General features: G+C 42.2%; 1 protein-coding gene across 2 annotated transcripts in view; it reads right to left on the bottom strand.

The window, feature by feature from the left end:
- LOC126455609 (uncharacterized) overlaps positions 1-23,327 on the bottom strand; it is a 758,971-nt gene that overhangs the window by 6,008 nt on the left and 729,636 nt on the right. For both annotated transcript variants that reach the window (XM_050091370.1, XM_050091369.1), the window contains one exon: positions 5,366-5,542. In XM_050091370.1, the coding sequence (XP_049947327.1) occupies positions 5,366-5,542 (177 nt within the window). The remainder of the gene's footprint in view (positions 1-5,365; positions 5,543-23,327) is intronic.

Here is a 23,327-nt window from a genome sequence, read left to right as displayed (position 1 = left end):
CCCTTACGACTGTCCCTCCTCTTACCTCCCCTTTCTATCGCCCTCCCACTCCTATTTTGACCTGTCTACTCTCACTTTATCCAACTCTCTTTCCTCCTCTTTCTATCCGTCTCCCCTTTTCCCTGTCCATCCTCTCCACCCTTCCTCTGTCAATCTCCACCACCCCCATCCTCTATTAGTCTCATCCTCCACCTCTCTGTCCATTTCCTCCTCCCACCTTCCCTCAGTTAATCTACTCATCACCCTGCTACCCATCTACTTCTTCCTCTTTCCATCTCGCCCTGCCTCTCTAATTCCATTTCCTCCTCCCCCTTTCTTTGTCAGCCTCTTCCTTCATCTCTCCCATCTTCCTCTCCCTCTCTCTGTCCATCTTGGCTTCCCACTCTCCCTGTTCATCTCTTCACCTTTCCTTTCTGTGCCCATGTCCTCCGTTCCCCTCTGCCACTTCATCTGTCCATTTTCCTCCTCCCCATCTCTCTGCTTGTCTCTTCCTTCCCGTGTCTGTGTCTATCTGAACCTCTTTCTATGTCCATCTCCTCGTCATCCCTTCTGTCTCTATGTTATAACACTGGCCCCAATAGGAGGCTAGTGGTACTTACACCTACATTACTTCTTTATAGATTGTAAATGATAAGTGTACCAAATTTGACTGAATATGTTCCGTGGCTTTAGAATGAGCTTTCTACCCGTGGATTTGTTCCCTAAGCAAATGTCAAATTTATTTCACACATTTACCTTACTTCACGAGTATTTGTACACATATTTCAGCTCAGATATGTTGCGTGGCACATGTGCCTACTGCCAGCGAGATGTATTGTGAATAAAGTCAGTAGTAAAGAAGCAATAAATTGAAAGGTCATGCATGATGGGAGAGCTTGTCACGGATCTCTGTGTTGCTGACATTGTATCTCCTGAACTGTTTGTAGCAAAATGATATATATTTGTAGGTACATTCAGCGGCAAATGGGAATACAGTCTGCGAAAAATGTTGCGAATAACTTTAGCAGCAACGAAGTCAGAAATTTAGATGTCAGTCATGACGTGGAAATTTTTTTACGCATTCAGCGTTTACGACGTCATATCTCCTGAACTACGAGTCATACAGAAATGTAATTTTTCTGGTACATTCAGTGGCATATTTTAATACTGTATGGAAAAGTGTGACAAATATAATCAGTTATAAAGAAGTAATAAACAGAAACATCATGCTTCGTGTGGATGTTTTACTGCATGAACAGCGAAAAAGTAGTAAGAGAGAAAATTTCTTCCTTTCGTCATTTTGTCAGCGAAAAAATGTTTAATAAAGATTTCAAATTATGAGTAAAGTTTGTTGCAAGTCTCTAAGTGCTTGTATTTATTAATACTGGGTGACTAAATAATGGATATTCTCACTATGTTCACTACACTGATGTTTCTCCTCTGCCCCGTTGGTAGATGGGTGGTTCTGAATTCCACAGTGATTCTTTCCAGACAGTAATGGATACATCTAACAAGTTTGGATGGAATCGGTCCATTGTTTTAGGAGATGTGGGATATATACAGGGTGGTCCATTGACAGTGAAAGGGCCAAATATCTCACGAAATAAGCATCAAGCGAAAAAACAACAAAAAACGAAACTCGTCTAGCTAGAAGGGGGAAACCAGATGGCGCTATGGTTGGCCCACTCGATGGCGCTGCCATAGGTCAAACGGATATAAATTGGTTCAAATGGCTCTGACCACTATGGCACTTAACATCTGACATCATCAGTCCGCTAGAACTTAGAACTGCTTAAACCTAACTAACCTAAGGACATAACACGCATCCATGCCCGAGGCAGGATTCGAACCTGCGACCGTCCGGCCCAAACGGATATCAACTGCGTTTTTTTTTTAAATAGGAACCCCCATTTTTATTACATATTCATGTAGCACGTAAAGGAATATGAATGTTTTTGTTGGACACTTTTTTCGCTTTGTGATAGATGGCGCTGTAATAGTCACAAACTTATAAGTACGTGGTATCACGTAACATTCCGCCAGTTCAGACGGTATTTGCTTCGTGATGTCTTAAAATGGACCGTTTACCAATTGCGGAAAAGGTCGATATCGTGTTGATGTATGGCTACTGTGATCAAAATGTCCAACGGGCGTGTGCTATGTATGCTGCTCGGCATCCTGGACGACATCATCCAAGTGTCCGGACCGTTCGCCGGTTAGTTACGTTATTTAAGGAAATAGGAAGTGTTCAGCCACATGTGAAACGTCAACCACGACCTGCAGCAAATGATGATGCCGAAGTAGGTGTTTTTGCTGCTGTGTCGGCTAATCCGCACATCAGTAGCAGACAAATTGCGCGAGAATTGGGAATCTCAAAAACATCGGTGTTGATAATGCTACATCAACATCGATTGCACCCGTACCATATTGCTATGCACCAGGAATTGCATGACGACGATTTTGAAAGTTGTGTACAGTTCTGCCATCGGGCACGAGAGAAATTACTGGACGATGACAGATTTTTTGCACGCGTTCTATTTAGCGACGAAGCGTCATTCACCATCAGCGGTAACGTAAACCGGCATAATATGCACTACTGGGCAACGGAAAATCCACGCTGGCTGTGACAAGTGGAACATCAGCGACCTTGGCGGGTTAGTGTATGGTGCGGCATTATTGGGAGGAAGGATAATTGGCCCCCATTTTATCTATGGCAATCTAAGCGGTGCAATGTACGCTGATTTCCTACGTAATGTTCTACCGATGTTACTACAAGATGTTTCACTGCATGACAGAATGGCGATGTACTTCCAACATGAAGGACGTCCAGCACATAGCTCGCATGTGGATGAAGCGTCATTGAATACCGTATTTCATGACAGGTTGATTGGTCGTCGAAGCACCATACGATGGCCCGCACGTTCACCAGATCTGACGTCCCCGGATTTCTTTCTGTGGGAAAGTTGAAGAATATTTGCTATCGTGATCCACCGACAACGCCTGACAATATGCGTCAGCGCATTGTCAATGCATGTGCGAACATTACGGAAGGCGAACCACTCACTGTTGAGAGGAATGTCGTTGCACGTAATGCCAAATGCATTGAGGTTGACGGACACCATTTTGAGCACTTATTGCATTAATGTGGTTTTTACAGGTAATCACCCTGTAACAGCATGCGTTCTCAGAAATGATAAGTTCACAGAGGTACATGTATCACATTGGAAAGCCGAAATAACATGTTCAAACGTACCTACTTTCTGCTCGTCTAAAATTGTGAGCCGTATGTTTGTGACTATTACAGCACCATCTATCACAAATCGAAAAAAGTGGTCCAACTGAAACATTCATATTTCTTTAAGTACTACACGAATATACAGGGTGTTACAAAAAGGTACGGCCAAACTTTCAGGAAACATTCCTCACACACAAATAAAGAAAAGATGTTATGTGGGCATGTGTCCGGAAACGCTTACTTTCCATGTTGGAGCTCATTTTAGTTTCGTCAGTATGTACTGTACTTCCTCTATTCACCGCCAGTTGGCCCAATTGAAGGAAGTTAACGTTGACTTCGGTGCTTGTGTTGACATGCGACTCATTGCTCTACAGCACTAGCATCAAGCACATCAGTACGTAGCATCAACAGGTTAGTGTTCATCACGAACGTGGTTTTGCAGTCAGTGCAATTTTTACAAATGCGGAGTTGGCAGATGCCCATTTGATGTATGGATTAGCACGGGGCAATAGCCGTGGCGCGGTACGTCTGCATCGAGACAGATTTCCAGAACGAAGGTGTCCCGACAGGAAGACGTTCGAAGCAATTGATCGGCGTCTTAGGGAGCACAGAACATTCCAGCCTATGACTCGCGACTGGGGAAGACCTAGGACGACGAGGACACCTGCAATGGACGAGGCAATTCTTCGTGCAGTTGACGATAACCCTAATGTCAGCGTCAGAGAAGTTGCTGCTGTACAGGTAACGTTGACCACGTCACTGTATGGAGAGTGTTACGGGAGAACCAGTTGTTTCCGTACCATATACAGCGTGTGCAGGCACTATCAGCAGCTGTTCGGCCTCCACGGGTGCACTTCTGCGAATGGTTCATCCAACAATGTGTCAATCCTCATTTCAGTGCAAATATTCTCTTTACGAATGAGGCTTCATTCCAACGTGATCAAATTGTAAATTTTCACAATCAACATGTGTGGGCTGACGAGATTCCGCACGCAACTGTGCAATCACGTCATCAACACAGATTTTCTGTGAACGTTTGGGCAGGCGCTGTTGGTGATGTCTTGATTGGGCCCCATGTTCTTCCACCTACGCTCAATGGAGCATGTTATCATGATTTCATACGGGATACTCTACCTGTGCTGCTAGAACATGTGCCTTTACGAGTACGACACAACATGTGGTTCATGAACGATGGAGCTCCTGCACATTTCAGTCGAAGTGTTCGTACGCTTCTCAACAACAGATTTGGTGACCTATGGATTGGTAGAGGCGGACCAATTCCATGGCCTCCACGCTCTCCTAACCTCAACCCTCTTGACTTTCGTTTATGGGGGCATTTGAAAACTCTTGTCTACGCAACCTCGGTACCAAATGTAGAGACTCTTCGTTCTCGTATTGTGGACGGCTGTGATACAATACGCTATTCTCCAGGGCTGCATCAGCGCATGAGGGATTCCATGCGACGGAGGGTGGACGCATGTATCCTCGCTAACGGAGGACATTTTGAATATTTCCTGTAACAAGGTGTTTGAAGTCACGCTGGTACGTTCTCTTGCTGTGTGTTTCCATTCCATGATTAATGTGATTTGAAGAGAAGTAATAAAATGAGCTCTAACATGGAAAGTAAGCGTTTCCGGACTCAACTCCACATAACATATTTTCTTTCTTTGTGTGTGAGGAATGTACCCTTAAAGTTTGGCCTTACCTTTTTGTAACACGCACTATAGTTAAAAATGGGGATCCTGTTTTAAAAAAACCGCAGCGTCATCTAGCGGGCCAACCATAGCGCCGTCTGGTTTCCCCCTTCGAGCTAGACAAGTTTCGTTCTTTGTAGTTTTTTCGTTTGACCCCTATTTCGTGAGATATTTGGCCCGGTCACGATCAATTGTCCACCCTGTATACATACTTACGTATATCCATTTTTATTATTCGTGTAGATTTATTCTATGTTTGAAGAAGTAGAGAATGCCGTTTGGAGTCCGACCCATTTCACCGGGTCAGTCCGAGCTCAACCAGTAAAATATTAATAACTTGTAAGCGGATGCTTACTGAGAGATTTGGGAAAAAGGACACGTCAAAGAATAATGCATTCCTTGCGATTTGTTAGCCGCCACTTATCTCTGTATCTGTGTCGCCGTGGACTGTACGCACCTAGCGGCGTCTTGCTCTTCCAGAGGCTGTTGATGAGCGTGGGGTCTCCGCGGCGCCACTCGCGCCAGACGCGGCCCCTGCGGATGATGGGGCCGCCGCCGCCCGGGTTGGGCGTCGACGGGGAGCCCGCCTGCGGCTGTCCGTGCTGACCCTGCGGCGCCGGCGAGCTCACCGCCACTGGAACACACGACGCGACGCGACAGGTGAACACCGCGGGCGTCATATGGCCAAAAGGTCACATTTTGGTCACTCACGCATTCATAGCGCGCTGAATGTGCCGCCTGATTCATCAGGTTTTACCCTTCACAATTAGATGTACCGGGTGATCAAAAAGTCAGTATAAATTTGAAAACTGAATAAACCACGGAATAATGTAGATAGAGAGGTACAAATTGACATATATGCTTGGAATGACATGGGGTTTTATTAGAGCAAAACAAACAAACAAACAAAGTTCACAAAATGTCCGACAGATGGAGCTTCATCTGATCAGAATAGCAATAATTAGCATAACAAAGTAGGACAAAGCAAAGATGATGTACCTTACAGGAAATGCTCAATATGTCCACCATAATTCCTCAACAATAGCTGTAGTCGAGGAATAATGTTGTGGACAGCACTGTAAAGCATGTCCGGAGTTATGGTGAGGCATTGGTGTCGGATGTTGTCTTTCATCATCCCTAGAGACGTCGGTCGATCACGATACACTTGCGAATTCAGGTAACCCCAAAACCAATTATCGCACGGACTGTGGTGTGGGGACTTGGGGGCCAAGCATGACGAAAGTGGCGGCTGAGCAAACGATCATCACCAAACGACGCGCGCAAGAGATCTTTCACGCGTCTAGCAATAGGTGTTTATCAGCCAGGTTGGGGATGATGCGATTCTGTAACATATCGGCGTACCTCTCACCCGTCACGGTAGCAGTTACAAAACCAGAATCACGAATATCATCGAAGAAAAAAGGCCCGATAGCGGTAGATGTGGTAAATCCAACCCATACCGTGACTTTGTCAACATGCTGTGACTGCTGGCGCATCTGATTCTGTCTCTCATTACAGCTCCTTTTATACACGATTGTCATGCGCAGTTACTGACGGTTTGCTGTCCAGCGCCGGCCGGAGTGGCCGAGCGGTTCTAGGCGCTACAGTCTGGAACCGCGCAACCGCAACGATCGCAGTTTCGAATCCTGCCTCGGGCATGGATGTGTGTGATGTGCTTAGGTCAGTTCGGTTTAAGTAGTTCTAAGTTCTAGGGGACTGATGACCTCAGAAATTAAGTCCCATAGTGCTCAGAGCCATTTGAACCATTTTATTTTGAGTGGACTCTGAGACTGGAGGCGAAACGGCCAGTATTGTGACAGGAGTGTTCTGTCGGTGGTACTGCCACCATGAGATGGGAGGAGACACAGATTACCGGAAGCGCAACTTACTAGATTATGACTGATTGTGAAGGAAACACTTTTAAACACTTCATCCTGAACTTAGCAGCCCGAGATAAATACAACATTGCTGATCAGTTACACATTGCTGTATCATGTCAATATTGGTGCTCACAATATTTAATGAATTTCATTTGATACCTCACGAAGTGCACTAACATTTGACCGTGCAGACTGCGTGATAAACCACAAAAAACCGCTTGAAATTGTATGTACATGAATTCGATCACATTAAACCAGTAGTCGTCACAAACATAAAAACCCTTTCATAATTAAAATTTTATTAAACTGATAGATCCAATTTTTAAAAAAAATTACAATTTGAAATTTTATGTAAATAAATGAGCTTAAATAAAGAATGTCTTATTGAATAAGTACTTTTATTGTTAATGACAATTCTCACACATGCAGACATGCAGCCTGCCTTTAGCCTTAAAAAATGAAGCTGACTTCTTCATATACGTGTTCCCTTTTCGACCTGTTCACGGCAGTTCTTGTATCGTCTCCCTCTATTCTTAACATTAATTAGGTGTATTAGTGAATACGTTCCAAAGTGCGCAGCAGCTCGTCTTTCTACCGATTTTGGTTATAAGTAGACTGGGCGCACCGGCTTGCACGGAAACACGTCCGTAATACAATTCAATTTCATTTTCGATCATGAACTCTTCCTACTGGTGTGACATAATACCGATACTCTTGGTTTAAATCTTCACTCCGCCTTCCGAAAATTCGCAAGGTTAACGTACCATTTGCTTACGCAACGCAGTCGATCACCAACTCAAATGTTCATCATTTGTGGTGGGTGCATTCCAAACCCATGCACAGTGACCTAGGCTAGTGGCGCTGCTACCACTGGACAAGACTCCCGTCACAGTACTGGCCACGCCGCCTCCAGAGTCCACACTCTGCCCCCGGTCTATGAGTGATGGCTGGTCTCGCAACAGCACGCTCTCTGTCTGTGACCGTACTCACCTCCAGAGCTTCACCTCTTACTGACCACCGCTCTATCTCAATCGGCAACTGTTCCCCTCCCCGTACTCTGCCCAGCGATTGATTATACATATACATTGCATAGTGCATTCTTTGATAACAGCCGAATACAGGCTCGATCATAACCTACCGTAGTCGGTAATGTGATGCGTCTCGTTAATAAAACTTCATGTAATGATCACTTTTCTCATTTCATTATTCATAAAACCTTAAGTGGCCCCCTGTGCCACAGAAAAAGGGGAAAAGACAGAGAAAAATAAATTCCCAAAGAGACCGATACCAATGAACACCGCCCCATTTCATCTCAATATTTTAATGTACTTGCTATATATTCTAATAATAAAGTTAGCATTGCGTTTTACAGAACCTCTTTATAAGACAAAAATGTTCCAATACATCTTTTAATTACTTATAAAGTTGTAGAAAATAATTTTATGAACTTACTAATAACGCTACACTTTAAAGTGGTTCCATCGTCACACAGGCCTATAGAACGTTCTATTACTTCCAATCGAAGCTATTGTATATGCAATTACGATGTGTCTAATTTTGATTTTTTTCAGATATAATGTTCAAGCATTAACTTGCAGATAGTATTGCACCCTCGCCACCCATGGTCATAGTTTGTTTTGTATGATGCAGGCTGCCTCATAACACTTAGCACTAGTCCATGGTGCATAGTGAAATTGTGGACTGTTTTTCATTCGAGACAATTATAATATTAGAACACTTTTTCTTCATGTTGTCAGTAACTTCTTGTTTATGGGTCGATCCTGTGGCTTGATGTAAAATATTTGTCACATTTTTCTCTCCTAGAGGACATCTTCTGAATATTTCGACTCTGGACACAAGCTTCCCATTAGTGACACGAAATTATTAACAAGTGTAATACCCATGTCATTTTTGCATGAAATCTGCACATTTTTAGTTCCATTTATAGCACCTTAAAGGTATGAGCCTGAATTTCGCTTAAAAATGTTGACATGTTTAAAAATTTTGATATAACAAGGCTTCTGCTTGGAGATCTTGGCACTTTTTGTGTCTCATTAGTTCAGACATTCCGCACGAAAGATCACAACTACTGATTTTACAGTAAGCTTTTGTAACTCCCTTGTTACAACTCTTGAGCCAAGACTTAAACTCACTATGCTCCAACCAAGAAGTTTAAAATTTTTGCATATTTTTTTCTTTACTTAATACTTAGTTTGATGATCGTAAATTATGAGGCATAGAAGGTGGTCTGTCATCATTTTCCTCCGCGGTTAATAAAATAACACTCAAATGTATAATTAACAGAAAATTTTGTCGCAATTGTTTCGCAATGCGGAATGAAAAACAAACGTATTGTACAATACCTGCGCTGGAAGCTGACCGATTGTATCAAGAAACTGATTGAGGCATGTCGGAAGCAGTTGGAATACTTGGAAGAGACTACTTTTTTATGCCATGGCAGCCAAAGTCAGCGATCTATCAGCTGTGGCATTCCTGATTGCCTGGTTTTACAATAGCCCTACGGCTTCAACATTCGTTTTTCCAATAGGTGATTTCAGAGGTCCATTTCCCTTCTGAAGAAGACAAATTAATGTTTGTCGAAACTGTGGTGAAGAACACATGGTAAAGGGTTAGAATTAATCCTGCAACTGGCTGGCTGTTGTTTTAATGTTTTCAAGTTTCTACGTGTACCGTTGGTGAAGTACAGCCACGTTTAAAATTTTATTACAACAGCCTTATTCTATTTTCATATTCTTTACAACGAGTAAGTGCCACGTTCAAGATGAGACTCTGTATAACCCGCATTCACGAAACCTTGTTAGTTATGAGTGTTATCTTTCTCACATTAACTGATGAGTGCAAGGCGCGTAGTGCCGTAACTTATCCCCAAAATATCTCCCTTCTCGCGTCTTGACATCGCGCAGCAGTTTATCTGCTTTGCGTCTATACTTCATACGCTCCGCTGGAGTTGGTCAACTTCAAGTGTGGTTACTGTAATTGTACACTAAAGCGCCAAAGAAACTGGCATAGTCATGCGTATTTAAATACAGAGATACGTAATCAGGCAGAATAGGGCGCTTCGTCGGCAACCCCTATGTAAGACAACAAATGTATGACGCAGTTGTTAGACTAGTTACTTCTACTACAATGGCAAGTTGTCAAGATTTAAGTGAGTTTTAAGGTGGTGTTAAGGTAGGCGTGCGTGGAATGGGACACAGCATATCCGAGGCAGGGATGAAGTGGGGATTTTCCCTTACGACCATTTCACGACTGTACCGTGAATATCATGAATCCGGTAGAACATCAAATTTCCGACTGCTGCGGCCGGAAAAAGATCTTACAAGAACGGGACCAACGACGACTGAAGAGAATCGATCGACGTGACATATGTGCAACTCTTTCGCAGATTGCCGCAGATTTCAGTGTTGAGCCATCAACAACTGTCAACGTGCGAATCTTTCAACGAACCTTGATGACTGCACGACACAAAGCTTTACGCATCGCCCGGGTCTTCCAGCACCGACATTGGACTGGAAACACGTTAGCTGCTCGGACGAGTTTCGTTTCAGATTGTATCTAGCGGATGGACGTGTACGGGTAATAAGACAACCTCATGTCTCCATGGACCCTGCATGTCAGCAGAGGATTGTTGAAGCTGGTGGAGGCTCTGTAATAGGGTGGGGAGTGTGCAGTTGGAGTGACTCCTGATACGTCTAGATACGACTCTGACTGATGACATGTACGTAAGCATCCTGTCTGATCACCTGCATCCAGTCGTATCCATTATGCATTCCGACGGACCTCGGTAGTTCCAGCAGGACGATGCGACCTCCCACGCGTCCGGAATTGCTACAGAGTGGCTCCAGGAACACTTCTGAGTTTGCAAACTTCCGCTGGCCACCAAACTCCACAGACATGAACATTACTGAGCATATCTGGGATGCCTAGCAACATGCTGTTCAGAGGACATCTTCATCCCCTCGTACTCTTGCGGATTTATGGACAGCCCAGCAGGTCTTATATTGTGACCTGAGTTTCTCCTGGCGTATACAATTTTCAAATAACTTCTGGGAATTCAGCCAGGTAACACTTGCAGCGACCGCAGATATTTCGGCGGGAGAACACCCCGCCATTTTCAAGGCAAACTTCAATGGACAGGTGACGTACATGCAAATTTAAAACCTCGGTTCTCGGACTGATGCAGGAAAGATAACACACGCACTGAACTCTAGTGCCACCAAGGATGACCAAAGACAGAGGATATAGATAGACTACGAACTCGCAGGTGAGGTAGCATTGACTCTGTCCCTCTGTTTTTGACAAAGGAGAGAACAGGATTCCAAACAGAGTTTAAACAAAAACCTCCATCTGTGTTAACGAGGTTGCTCGCTTATTTAATCTCAACTGCCTCCTTAATGGCACTGTCCCAATAGCTGGACGTCCATGCCAATATCTAGGTTTTATTATATATAATGGCGTGACCAGTATCCAAGCAATGTTCGGCAATAGTAGATCCACTTGGCTGCTGTAATCGTGTGTGCCGTTTATGCTGAGTACATCGGTCCTCCACGGTCCTGATAGTTTGACAAATACATGCCATGCCACAGCTACAAAGAATGCGACATACATCCGCCTTACGCAGACCAAGATCATCCTTAACAGAACTCAAAAGCACTCTAATTTTAGATGAGGGTTGGAAAACACATTTCACATCGTATTTCCGTAAAGTACGACCGATCTTGTTGGAAGTGTTTCCTACGTAAGGCAAAAAGGCAGTAGAGAGGCGAAGAGAATAGTGAAAGCATGGCTACGTCGAGATAAAAGGAAGTGGATAGACGAGCAAGCAAAGTTAGCAGAAGGGGCAGCAAGACAAGGAAATATAAAAGAGCTCTATAACATAACCAAAAGGTTGTCAATTAAGAATTTCAGACTTGAAGAACCAGTTAAGACCAAGGATGGGGTGATGCTTACAACTCAGCAGGGCACAGCTACAGAGATGGGAGGAGCACTTCAAGGAACTGCTGAATTGTGAAGACAGCCAAGAGGAAGAGCTAAGACATGTTACAGAGGAAGTCGAAGATGATTAAGATACACTCCTGGAAATTGAAATAAGAACACCGTGAATTCACTGTCCCAGGAAGGGGAAACTTTATTGACACATTCCTGGGGTCAGATACATCACATGATCACACTGACAGAACCACAGGCACATAGACACAGGCAACAGAGCATGCACAATGTCGGCACTAGTACAGTGTATATCCACCTTTCGCAGCAATGCAGGCTGCTATTCTCCCATGGAGACGATCGTAGAGATGCTGTATGTAGTCCTGTGGAACGGCTTGCCATGCCATTTCCACCTGGCGCCTCAGTTGGACCAGCGTTCGTGCTGGACATGCAGACCGCGTGAGACGACGCTTCATCCAGTCCCAAACATGCTCAATGGGGGACACATCCGGAGATCTTGCTGGCCAGGGTAGTTGACTTACACCTTCTAGAGCACGTTGGGTGGCACGGGATACATGCGGACGTGCATTGTCCTGTTGGAACAGCAAGTTCCCTTATCGGTCTAGGAATGGTAGAACGATGGGTTCGATGACGGTTTGGATGTACCGTGCACTATTCAGTGTCCCCACGACGATCACCAGTGGTGGACGGCCAGTGTAGGAGATCGCTCCCCACACCAAGATGCCGGGTGTTGGCCCTGTGTGCCTCGGTCGTATGCAGTCCTGATTGTGGCGCTCACCTGCACGGCGCCAAACACGCATACGACCATCATTGGCACCAAGGCAGAAGCGACTCTCATCGCTGAAGACGACACGTCTCCATTCGTCCCTCCATTCACGCCTGTCGCGACACCACTGGAGGCGGGCTGCACTGTGTTGGCGCGTGAGCGGAAGGCGGGCTAACGGTGTGCGGGACCGTAGCCCAGCTTCATGGAGACGGTTGCGAATGGTCCTCGCCGATACCCCAGGAGCAACAGTGTCCCTAATTTGCTGGGAAGTGGCGGTGCGGTCCCCTACGGCACTGCGTAGGATCCTACGGTCTTGGCGTGCATCCGTGCGTCGCTGCGGTCCGGTCCCAGGTCGACGGGCACGTGCACCTTCCGCCGACCACTGGCGACAACATCGATGTACTGTGGAGACCTCACGCCCCACGTGTTGAGCAATTCGGCGGTACGTCCACCCGGCCTCCCGCATGCCCACTATACGCCCTCGCTCAAAGTCCGTCAACTGCACATACGGTTCACGTCCACGCTGTCGCGGCATGCTACCAGTGTTAAAGACTGCGATGGAGCTCCGTATGCCACGGCAAACTGGCTGACACTGACGGCGGCGGTGCACAAATGCTGCGCAGCTAGCGCCATTCGACGGCCAACACCGCGGTTCCTGGTGTGTCCGCTGTGCCGTGCGTGTGATCATTGCCTGTACAGCCCTCTCGCAGTGTCCGGAGCAAGTATGGTGGGTCTGACACACCGGTGTCAATGTGTTCTTTTTTCCATTTCCAGGAGTGTATAAATCTGCAGTGCCCCACAATGGACGAAATTGAGATTGCTTTGAAAACCCTAAAGATTGCAAAGGTTCCAGGCCTAGACAACATAGCACGAGCTCTTAAAAGCCGATATTGAAAGTACTGGTAAAATTCTCAATCCCTTGCTGAAGTATATTTGATTTGAAGAGAAATCTCCAAAGGAGCGGAAAAATGGTTTGGTGGTAAAGCTCCCAAAAAAGTGAAATTTGTCAGACTGTAACCACTGGTGTGGTGTTACATTGCTGTCAGTATCCAGTAAGGCCATCACCAGAATTTTAAACCGAATCGAAAGTCTCTTGAAAGGTGACTGCGTAAAGAACAGGCCAATTTTAGGGCACAAGTGATGTGTTGTTCTTATGAAAACTCTTAGGATCATTTTAGAGCAAAGCAAAGAATTCCAAGCAACCATGTACCTGGCACTCATTAATTTTCAAAAGGCCTTCGATTCCGTGAAACATAAACTGTTCTGGCAGGTGTTGCGGAAGTATGGTGTACAACAGAAGATCTTAAACATAATGAAAGATCTATATGGTGGCTACAAATTTTGCATACTCCACACGTGAAATATGACGGAACCCATAAAAGTAACAGTTGGAGTCCGGCAGGGTTACATTTTATCACCAGCACTTTTTCTACTTATTCTAGGCTCAGCTATGAGAAGAGTCACAGCAGGCAGGAGACGAGGAATCCAGTGGAGGATCAGTGAACGTCTGGAGGATTTGGATTTTGCAGATGATATGGTTTTATTAGCTCAAAGGCTGACTGATATGCAAGCTGAATGAAACTTGCTGAAAGAAGAAGCAGAGACTGCTGGCCTCAAGATAAATATAGGCAAAACACAGGAAATCAGAATAAATTCAGGCAACATGGAGGTGCCACTGCAGCGGTTGGAGACTGTCAACTCTTTCCTGTATCTGGGTAGTATAGTGACGGAAGATGGTGGATCTGGAGATGACGTGAAAAACCGCATTAAAAAGGCAAATGCTGCTCTCATACAATTGTATCCAATATGGAAAAATATAAATGTCAGGTACAAAACAAAAATCCATATTTTTGATACAAATGTAAAGGCTGTCCTTCTCTACGCCAGTGGAAGCTGTAAAATGGGTAAAAAGATAACATCCCAGTTAATAAAACTTTATAAATAGATGTCTCCAACGCATCATGAATATCTGGTGGCCAGAAAAAGTATGTAATGAGGAGCTCTGGCGAATAACAAACCAGATACCTATAGAAGACCAGACACGAGAGAGAAAGTGGGGGTGGTTGGACCACACATTGACAAAACCAAATGGAGCCATTGAGGGAAAAACATTGGCTTGAAATCCCGAGGGAACAAGGAAGAGAGGAAGACTTATGGGCACATGGAAGAGGATTGTGGAAGAAGAAGATGCCAAGTAAATTTTAAGTATGATGGGTGCGGCATACAAAAAGGGCAGGGAACGCCTATCTGTGTTCAGCGGCACTGACAGATAATTTGTATTTAGCTAAATAAACACAAAGTGAATGGAAATCTTAAGAGTAAATTGCGAAACTCCGCGGCGTAGAATTTCTCTTGAGCCTCCAAAGCTCTTTAAGAAGTAACTACTAAATTTTTATGCACGAACTTAAATGGATAACGCGAAAATTATGGCCTTTTGGGGTACATCCTAAGGAGGAAAACTTGCACTGTATTTCCCACTGACTAACGTTATGTGACAGGAGTAGAGTATTGGATATTATTTTTAGCCGATGACTAGTACCTTCCTAGACACAGAGTAAAAGCCTCCAATTTAATGTAAGTGATGGGACCGAACAGAGACAATGATTAAATTAAATATTTTCATTTATTCATAAGCACATTTACGGGAACAACAAATAAAATGAACAATCAAAAACCAGTGGTAACTATATCTGTCGAAACTTGCATAAAGATTAAATAGAAAGTGTGTCACTCCTCTGTTGGTTAAATTATTTCTTCACCTCTTAAGAATTTACTGTCCCACAAAGTCCAACGATAACTGACAACTATTTAATCCTGTAATTCTCGATCAGAACAATGTCCGGAAGTTGGTGACTAATACCCAGAAGTCCACACATTCATTACCACTGCAAAATTTCTCCGCCTCATGATGACTGTGTGTTGTGTGATGTCCTTAGGTTAGTTAGGTTTAAGTAGTTCTAAGTTCTAGGGGACTGATGACCATAGATGTTAAGTCCCATAGTGCTCAGAGCCATTTGAACCATTTGAACCATTTGAACCACTGCAAAAGGAGATGACACAGGTGATCGTCCTGGATTCCACAAGTGTGAAATCAACTTGAACTACTCAGCAGGTGCTGCGATTTATGCTCATCGGACCTTGTGCACCGATCTGTGTGTTGCTTATGAGCTGGCTCTTCAAAAAGACAGAGTCGTTAGCAACCATTCGGGTCTCCAAGAGGAAGTAATCTCTACCGCACTGCTACGCGAAATAGATCAGAACGCCATTGCATCCTAATCCAAATTCGATGCCGACACTTTTAATTTCATACCCGGATCTGCTTACCTTGCAGTTCTGACTTATGCCCCACGTATTCCTTGCCGCCAAAAGGCGCCAGTGGCCAGTCAAAATACGAATCACTGCAGTCCAATAACGAGGGTTCCCTTCAACAGAGAATTCTGCCAGAATTGCGGGCTTTTTCCAGCCTCCACTGACAACAAACACAAAGCTCTCCTCTGGTACCAAAAAGCATTCACTTCAGCGCCGCGATCTGGCGCCACATGTCTTTACGTCAACCGTATATCCCCCACCAACGTCCATAAGGTCGCAAGTGGGTTGGAAAAATTCAGAGAGGACCGCTACAAGATTAAAGTTTATTTCCTGCGGCCCTCGCTTTCTACAGATGATACTTCTATGACTAGTATTAGTGATGTTCTTAAATGACAAACAAGTAATAATGGTCGAAGGCTACATTTCTGATGGGAGAATATCTACGGGTACTCTGATAAAAGATTACAACTTCCACCAGTAAAGAGAGAAAGAAGAGGAGGGACTCAGTTTATTTCGCCCAATTCCATATTTGAATGGTCCTGAGACTTGAATATTTATCATCTTCTCGTGGTGGTCCGTGGAAGAAAAAAGCAATTGGTGAATAATATGACATCTTAATGAAAAACAGAAGTTGGCCTTTAACAGATCTTCCACAAGGGAACAGATTACTACCTTGTAAGTAGAAATTTAAGAAGAATACAAATGAGAAGAGAGAAACAATTCTGTATAACCCAACATTAGTGGTTAAGGGAAGCGTTCGAACGGAAGATGCTGATTTTGATTAAGTCTACTCACCAGTTACAAGGTACACTTCAGCTCAGTACCTGTCTGCTTCACCCGAAGAATACAGCCTAGACAAGGAGCAGATGGATGCAGTAAGTGCATTTCTAGAGGACTCTGACATCGAAATTTATGTGCAGAAGCGTTTGCTACGTATGAAAGATATTGGTGAATTAAACCAAGGAATTGGCACAAACTATAAAATGACTAGAAATCGTTAAACATGAGTGATTAAGTAGACCAAAAGAGATACATAAGTGAAGTATCTTTTTGGAATTTCAAACTGCACACTTGTTCGAACTTCCACTGAAGTAAGCGCAAAATCTGATAAAAAATTATACTGAAACAAGAGACAACATGCACTAAAAACAAGAGATTGGATATTTCATACGCTGTAAACAATTTAAGTCAATGCTGCAATGATACACAGAACCAACAATGGCTCGCCGTGAAACGAGTTTCCAGGTATCTTCAGGGAGCCAACTATCTACCTATCTACAACTACGTTTCACTCCAGAGGACTCGATAGCAAGCCCGGATCTACGGGGAGGGAATGGACGGAAACCGGGTAGCAATTTCAGGGTGCCCCAAATTCGTATTCTTGAAGAAAAAAAAAACCTGGTTTCACAAAGCGCCTAGCAACCAGCACACGTTGGTCTATTGATTATTCATATGTTTTTGAAACGCATCATTGTTGGTTTTTGAACACATTCTAACTTTCATTCTGAACGAATCTTAAGTTGATTTTTGATGCTTCCTTAGTGTACGTGAAGTCTCTGCTAGGGGAATCCTGTCGCATCTAGAGATAAAAAACTTTGCCGCATGCAAAAAAGGACGGAGCTGTACTAGTGAGTCGAATAATTCCTAACAGGTAAATGCCAGTCTCTCGTGGTTTATGAGGTTGATTGGGAGCGCGAATGATCAGTGTTGTTACAATTATTAGCAAAATGCATAGATTCAGACTACCACAGTGGAAATAAACGGGTAACTGGAGTAACAGGTAAGAAAGATTACGTATTAATCTTATCGGCGTATTCAAGAAATTGAAATCTGACGGAAAAAAATTTCCAGATCGCTACATTACTAAGGGACAGTTGTACAGTGGCTGGTTCAGATGGCTCTGAGCACTATGCGACTTAACTTCTGAGGTCATCAGTCGCCCAGAACTTAGAACTAATTAAACCTAAGTAACCTAAGGACATCACACACATCCATGCCCGAGACAGGATTCGAACTTGCGACCGTAGCGGTCACGCGGTTCCAGACTGAAGCGCCTTTAACCGCACGGCCACACCGGCCGGCCAGTTGTACAGTCCCCGGTTAGCAGCCACTTACGTTCTACTCATATTCTTGAAATATTGCGGAAAACGCGTTGTACGAACACGTATTAACGCCGAAACGGAGAATAAACGCGGGTTTAGCTAAACTGGTGTTATTGCAGGGATGGCCAAGTTAACTGGAGAAAAAGTTTTGACAATGTCATAAATAGCTACAGAGTTAGTGATGACAAGGCTGTTCGTTAGTAGAAGGAAGCAGAAGAAATGGGGACATCATACAAATTATAACGAAGAATATGCCGATTTCAAATTTATATAAAATTTCGTATTGCTACTTCTTGATCTCATGCCTGAGAAACTGGAGCGTTTGAATGAGCTGTGAAACTATTTCCTAACATCAAACTTTTTATTTGTAGTAGGTCTAATAGATATTTGATATTGGTACTTCATGAATTATAGTCTGTTGTGATATTTATGCAAACGAGATACATAAAAATGATCAAAGCGGTCTCGCTTATTTCGCATGTCTTACAATTGCTGCAATATTACTTTTTATCTAGCAGAGAAAATAGACGTAATAAAATCGAGAAACCACACAAGTCTTTGGTATTATTTGCATAACAGTTTTTTCAGTATTAGACAACGGCCGTTTGGTTTATCATGTGGCAAAACGTTTGACGAACTTTAATGAGGTAATAGATTCTTTCGCAGAAAGGAAAGCACGCCTTGTAAAGCTGTAGCAAAATTATATGAAAAAAATGTTGGGACCGAAGGATTGAAGAATCGTGTACTATCTAGCTTGTCTCTTGTCTTTACTGGTTTTATGTTTCTTATATTTAATTTTATGTCACGCAAATTAGAAAGTTGTTAGCTAATAGGTAATAAAGAGTGATAATTTTCTGAAGAGTTCTTATTCTCCCGGTTGCAAATAGTCCCAGCCAGTATTAGCTGTGAGTTTTTCTAAGGGAGTGGGCTGTCAAACCGGCCGACTCGAAGCAGGAGAGGCGCTACAGGACATTTTAATTTCCTCTGCCTGAATATAGGTTTGATGGCTTCCATTGCAAAATATACATCTTTGTGTTCCACACAGCGAAATAAAGTGGCGTGCGATAGAACAACGCTGTGTGAAGAGGCGTGGCACTGAACTGTGGCACACTTAAGACCAAATAAAATGTCTTCCAGCTCCTCTAACATATATGTTTTATATACCAAAGTTCTCTCAGAAAGATGTGTACTACAAAACGAACATTTTTAAAAAAATCAGTTTTTTAAACATTTTTAACTTCTTGTCTCGACCACTCGATGACGGAGAAGCAGGAGGCGGGGGGGGTGGGGGGGGGGGGATGAGGGCGCTACTATCTCGCGTAATATGTTGGCAGATAGCTTGACTAAAGGAACAATATGCGAAAATCATTTGTATTGTGCCAATAAAACGGGTTTGTCTTTTTCGTGGAGTGATCATACGTGCAGCACCAAATTGAATTCCCGTCCGCTTGCTTTACAATAGACAAGAGTGTCGTGATTAACCAATAGGAATAATAACTGGCGCATTGCTCGCATTTTAAGCGTACAGTCATAACCACAAAAACCAGTTCAGTTTCATGGAGTGATCATATGTACACCATCAAACTTGATTCCCATCTGCTTCCTTTATAACAGACAAGGGCATTGTGAACAGCTAACAGAAATGGTGACTGGCGCATTGTTTGCATTATAATCATACAGTCATAGCTTCACTCAATATGGACTAGAATAATTTTACAAAATTACGTGTTACAAGTTGATGACTACTGAGTCATCGGCACGTGTTTTATAGTAACAAACACTTGCAGTATGAATATTCAAATTCTTTAGAAAAATCGTAGTTCTGTGTTATTTATATAAATGTCAGCCAATGTCCGCAACAGACAGCTACCCATAGCCAGACGACGCTCTCATGCATAAATTTCTCCGTAGAAAATAAAACATTTATTGGCCACAGTCAACTATAACAGTTTCCTGTATTTCATTAGGGCTCCCCATATTAACTCTAAGATCTCAGTTTTTTTGTGTATTTGTATGCACATTATCTGTATCAAACGATATAAGATTAGTATGCCACTGTCCAGTATACACAGATCTTTAATTTCTTGTGCTACACCTTGTCAGTTACGAACCTTACATCGTTTTTTATACTTGTAGTATTCTTTAAACAGTCCATCTAGGTTTTTACCTAAATTATATGCAGGGCTGTTTAGGAATTAACAGTGGTCTAATTCGGAACACACTCTACATATTTTTGGAGTGCTCAGATTCATACTAATACCTTCTTTAGGCTCCTTATCAAGAGAATGAAATTACAGTACTTGAGCTTTTTCTTAAAATATCAATGAAATTAACAGTGAGGACTTTACTTAGTTTGTTAATTTTGCTTTACCAATAAAACTGTACTATTTCAGCTTTTTAAACAATTTCTTCATAATTAAAAAATCTTGTTTCGTCATCTGTCTGTGAACTGATTGTCTAACTTGTTCTCAGTGTCTCCTTGATGCTTTCAATGATTCTGTAATCCTCATTACTTTTTGGTAATTACTTTTGCATCTACCTACACACTGTTCTAGTAACTTTACTTGTAATTACATTTTGTTCTTCTACTTACAGCAACCCAACTTTCCAAGGAGAAAAACATACACAACAGCATGGTCATTGGTTCACATATTTCTAAATAATCTGTGAGTATTTTTTTTTTATTTTGAACGTTCAGGCTGTAAATTGTTACTATAAAAGATACAGTGATGGCTGAGTAGCCTTGTTGAAGGCTCTCTGACTGAAATACAATCAATGTATTATGATTTGAATAGCATCAATCAAAAAATTCAATTTACCAAAACCACTAATTTCCTTGACTTAAAAATTGTTAATACCAGCAACAGACGCTAGATAGGAATTTTCCAGAAACTATCAACTACTGATTGTTTAATTAATAACTGATCTAGTCATGAAAGTAAACATTAAAATGCTTCCGTCAACTATGCGGTACACTGGTATACCAGTCTTCCACTGAACAGTGAAGAGACTGAGACTGAACTAAATTTTTGCAGTCAACAATGGGTATATGCCAGATGTAGTCACAATATCATAATAAAAGAAAATTAGTCATAATAAGGCCTTGATATTGTGAAAATTACCCAATTAGAGGCGACAAACAAGTGAAAAAGTACGCATTTGTTAGACTTCCATACTTAGGCACTGCATCAAACAAAACTTCTAAAACATTTGATAGAAAAAATGTCTCAGTAGGTTTCCACACCAATAAAAACTTAGGCAACATCCTTAGACACTGTGTAAATAAAACCATCCCGATCAGAAGATCCAGTCTCTACAAGATTATATATCACACATGTGACATATAGTACATTGAAAAGATTGAGTGCTCTTCTGACAATAGGTTTAAAGAACATGTTTTGATACGGAGAGATGTATTTCAGCATTCACAAAGTTATTACAGAAGAATAACCACCAAGTGAAATAGAGTGAAGTGGCTTTTTGCTTGTGCATATATTACATGAAAACAAGAAAATGAATATGGTATAGGAAATGGAAATACAAAACTGTGTGATTAACTCTCTGCATGATCTACTAAATAATCAACTATTACAGCAGCCTTAGACATCATTAGAGAAGTGTTAATTTATCATTGTCTTTAATACAATCATATATCTTTTAGGACACTTTAAAGATTTTTCACCAACCAAAAGATTTAGGTTGGTCATGAGTGTATATAAATATTTTTATGCTGCAGTTTTCTATACTATGTCGCTATATTAGGACCATAGTAATTTGAATTTTATAGATGCACACAATATATGTTGACAATGTATGGTGACAGCCAATTTTCTTTTATTTTAGCTACTGGGCTACAAACATTAACTGTGTTGTAATGCCAGGTTCATATTATCTGTGTAACGATACCATCAAACCCTGACTGTATGCCTGAATTATGAAAAACAATAAAGGTTAATCCAGTACTAGTATACTATCCCAATAATGCAATCACATGTCTCAGGGGACTTTTCTATTTCTACTAACTTTTAATATTTAGAAACTGACAAATAATTTTAGTACATTTTCTTAGTTATTATTTGTAAATGATATCTCAAGACAGTATACAGAACCTATTATATGTGCTTCAGATGGATGCATGGTAAGATTAGTACAACAACATTAATATAAAATTAGAGACTGTTTATGTAATACTTCTGTATATAGTTATGTACATAATGTAGACTGTTAATGTACCATCTTCAGAACGTTCCTCCCTTTCCCTCTTTCCCCTTCCCTCCTTCACTCCACTTTCATCACCCTCCATCTCCTTTATAAAACTTTTTCCACTAAGTTTTGAGATTTTTTATATTATTGCCTCCAAAATGAGTGTTTCGGTATTTTAGCTTAAAAATGTATATAAAGCTCATATAACGCTCATATATGCTTCAGATCTCCATAGGACAGTGTTATTAAGACCACAATAATGTGAAGCTGAATGGTATTACTACAGTATATGCTTATGTAAATGGGAGGGGGTACCAAAATAAACCGGATTTATTTTTTTATGTATTTTCTGTTTACAAAACAAATCTCTTTCGGATGACTCTCCATTAAAGCTAATACATTTGTCTTACCAGTGCTTCCCCCAATTGAAACATTTTCTGTAGTCATCTTTAGAAATGGCTGGTAGCTTCTCCCTCGTTTTTGACATCTTCAATGTTGTCAAATCAGTGTCCTTTCATGCCCCTTTTCATGAGTGGAAATAAGAAAAGTCGCACAGAGTCAGGGGAGTAATGTGTGGGGCAGCGAAACCACGCCATTTTTAGCCAAAAACTATCTAACAGAGATGGCTGTGTGTGCAGGTGCATTGTCATGGTGGAAGAATCAGTCTCCTGTCTGCCACAAATCGGGCCTTTTTTGACAAACACTATTGTGCAATCTTCATAAAACTTCCAAATAAAAGATTTGATTGACAAGCTCTCAAATTTTTTCTATGTTTCCATGATTTGGATAGTCGTTAAGAACGAGGTTTGTCATCAACCGACATACGGCCATTTTTTAATCGAGTGAACCAGCTGTACACTTGAGTTTTTACCATAGTGTCATTCTGGTACGCTGTTTTCAACACTAAAACAGTTTCAGCAGCATTTTTACTTAGCAGAAAACAAAATTTCACAGCTGCACATTGTTCACTTAAACTTGCCATCATGTAAAACGAAACAAGACCGAAACAGCGCTAGCAAAAACAGTCACTCCACATGAACACAACAGGTGAGGTCGGCAACACAGGAGGCACTGAATTGGCAATGAGTTGCACTATGCTACACCTAGTGGCAGAAATGCGTACTACACAAGCTCTGCCCACAGCAGTGTTCCTCTTTTTTGGATGGTGCACCTCCTTATAACGTGAAATAT

Source organism: Schistocerca serialis, chromosome 2 (assembly GCF_023864345.2).
Source record: "Schistocerca serialis cubense isolate TAMUIC-IGC-003099 chromosome 2, iqSchSeri2.2, whole genome shotgun sequence".
Taxonomy (NCBI): domain Eukaryota; kingdom Metazoa; phylum Arthropoda; class Insecta; order Orthoptera; family Acrididae; genus Schistocerca; species Schistocerca serialis.
The sequence above is the reverse complement of the archived record's forward strand: the minus strand, read 5'-3'. Positions and strand labels throughout refer to the sequence as shown.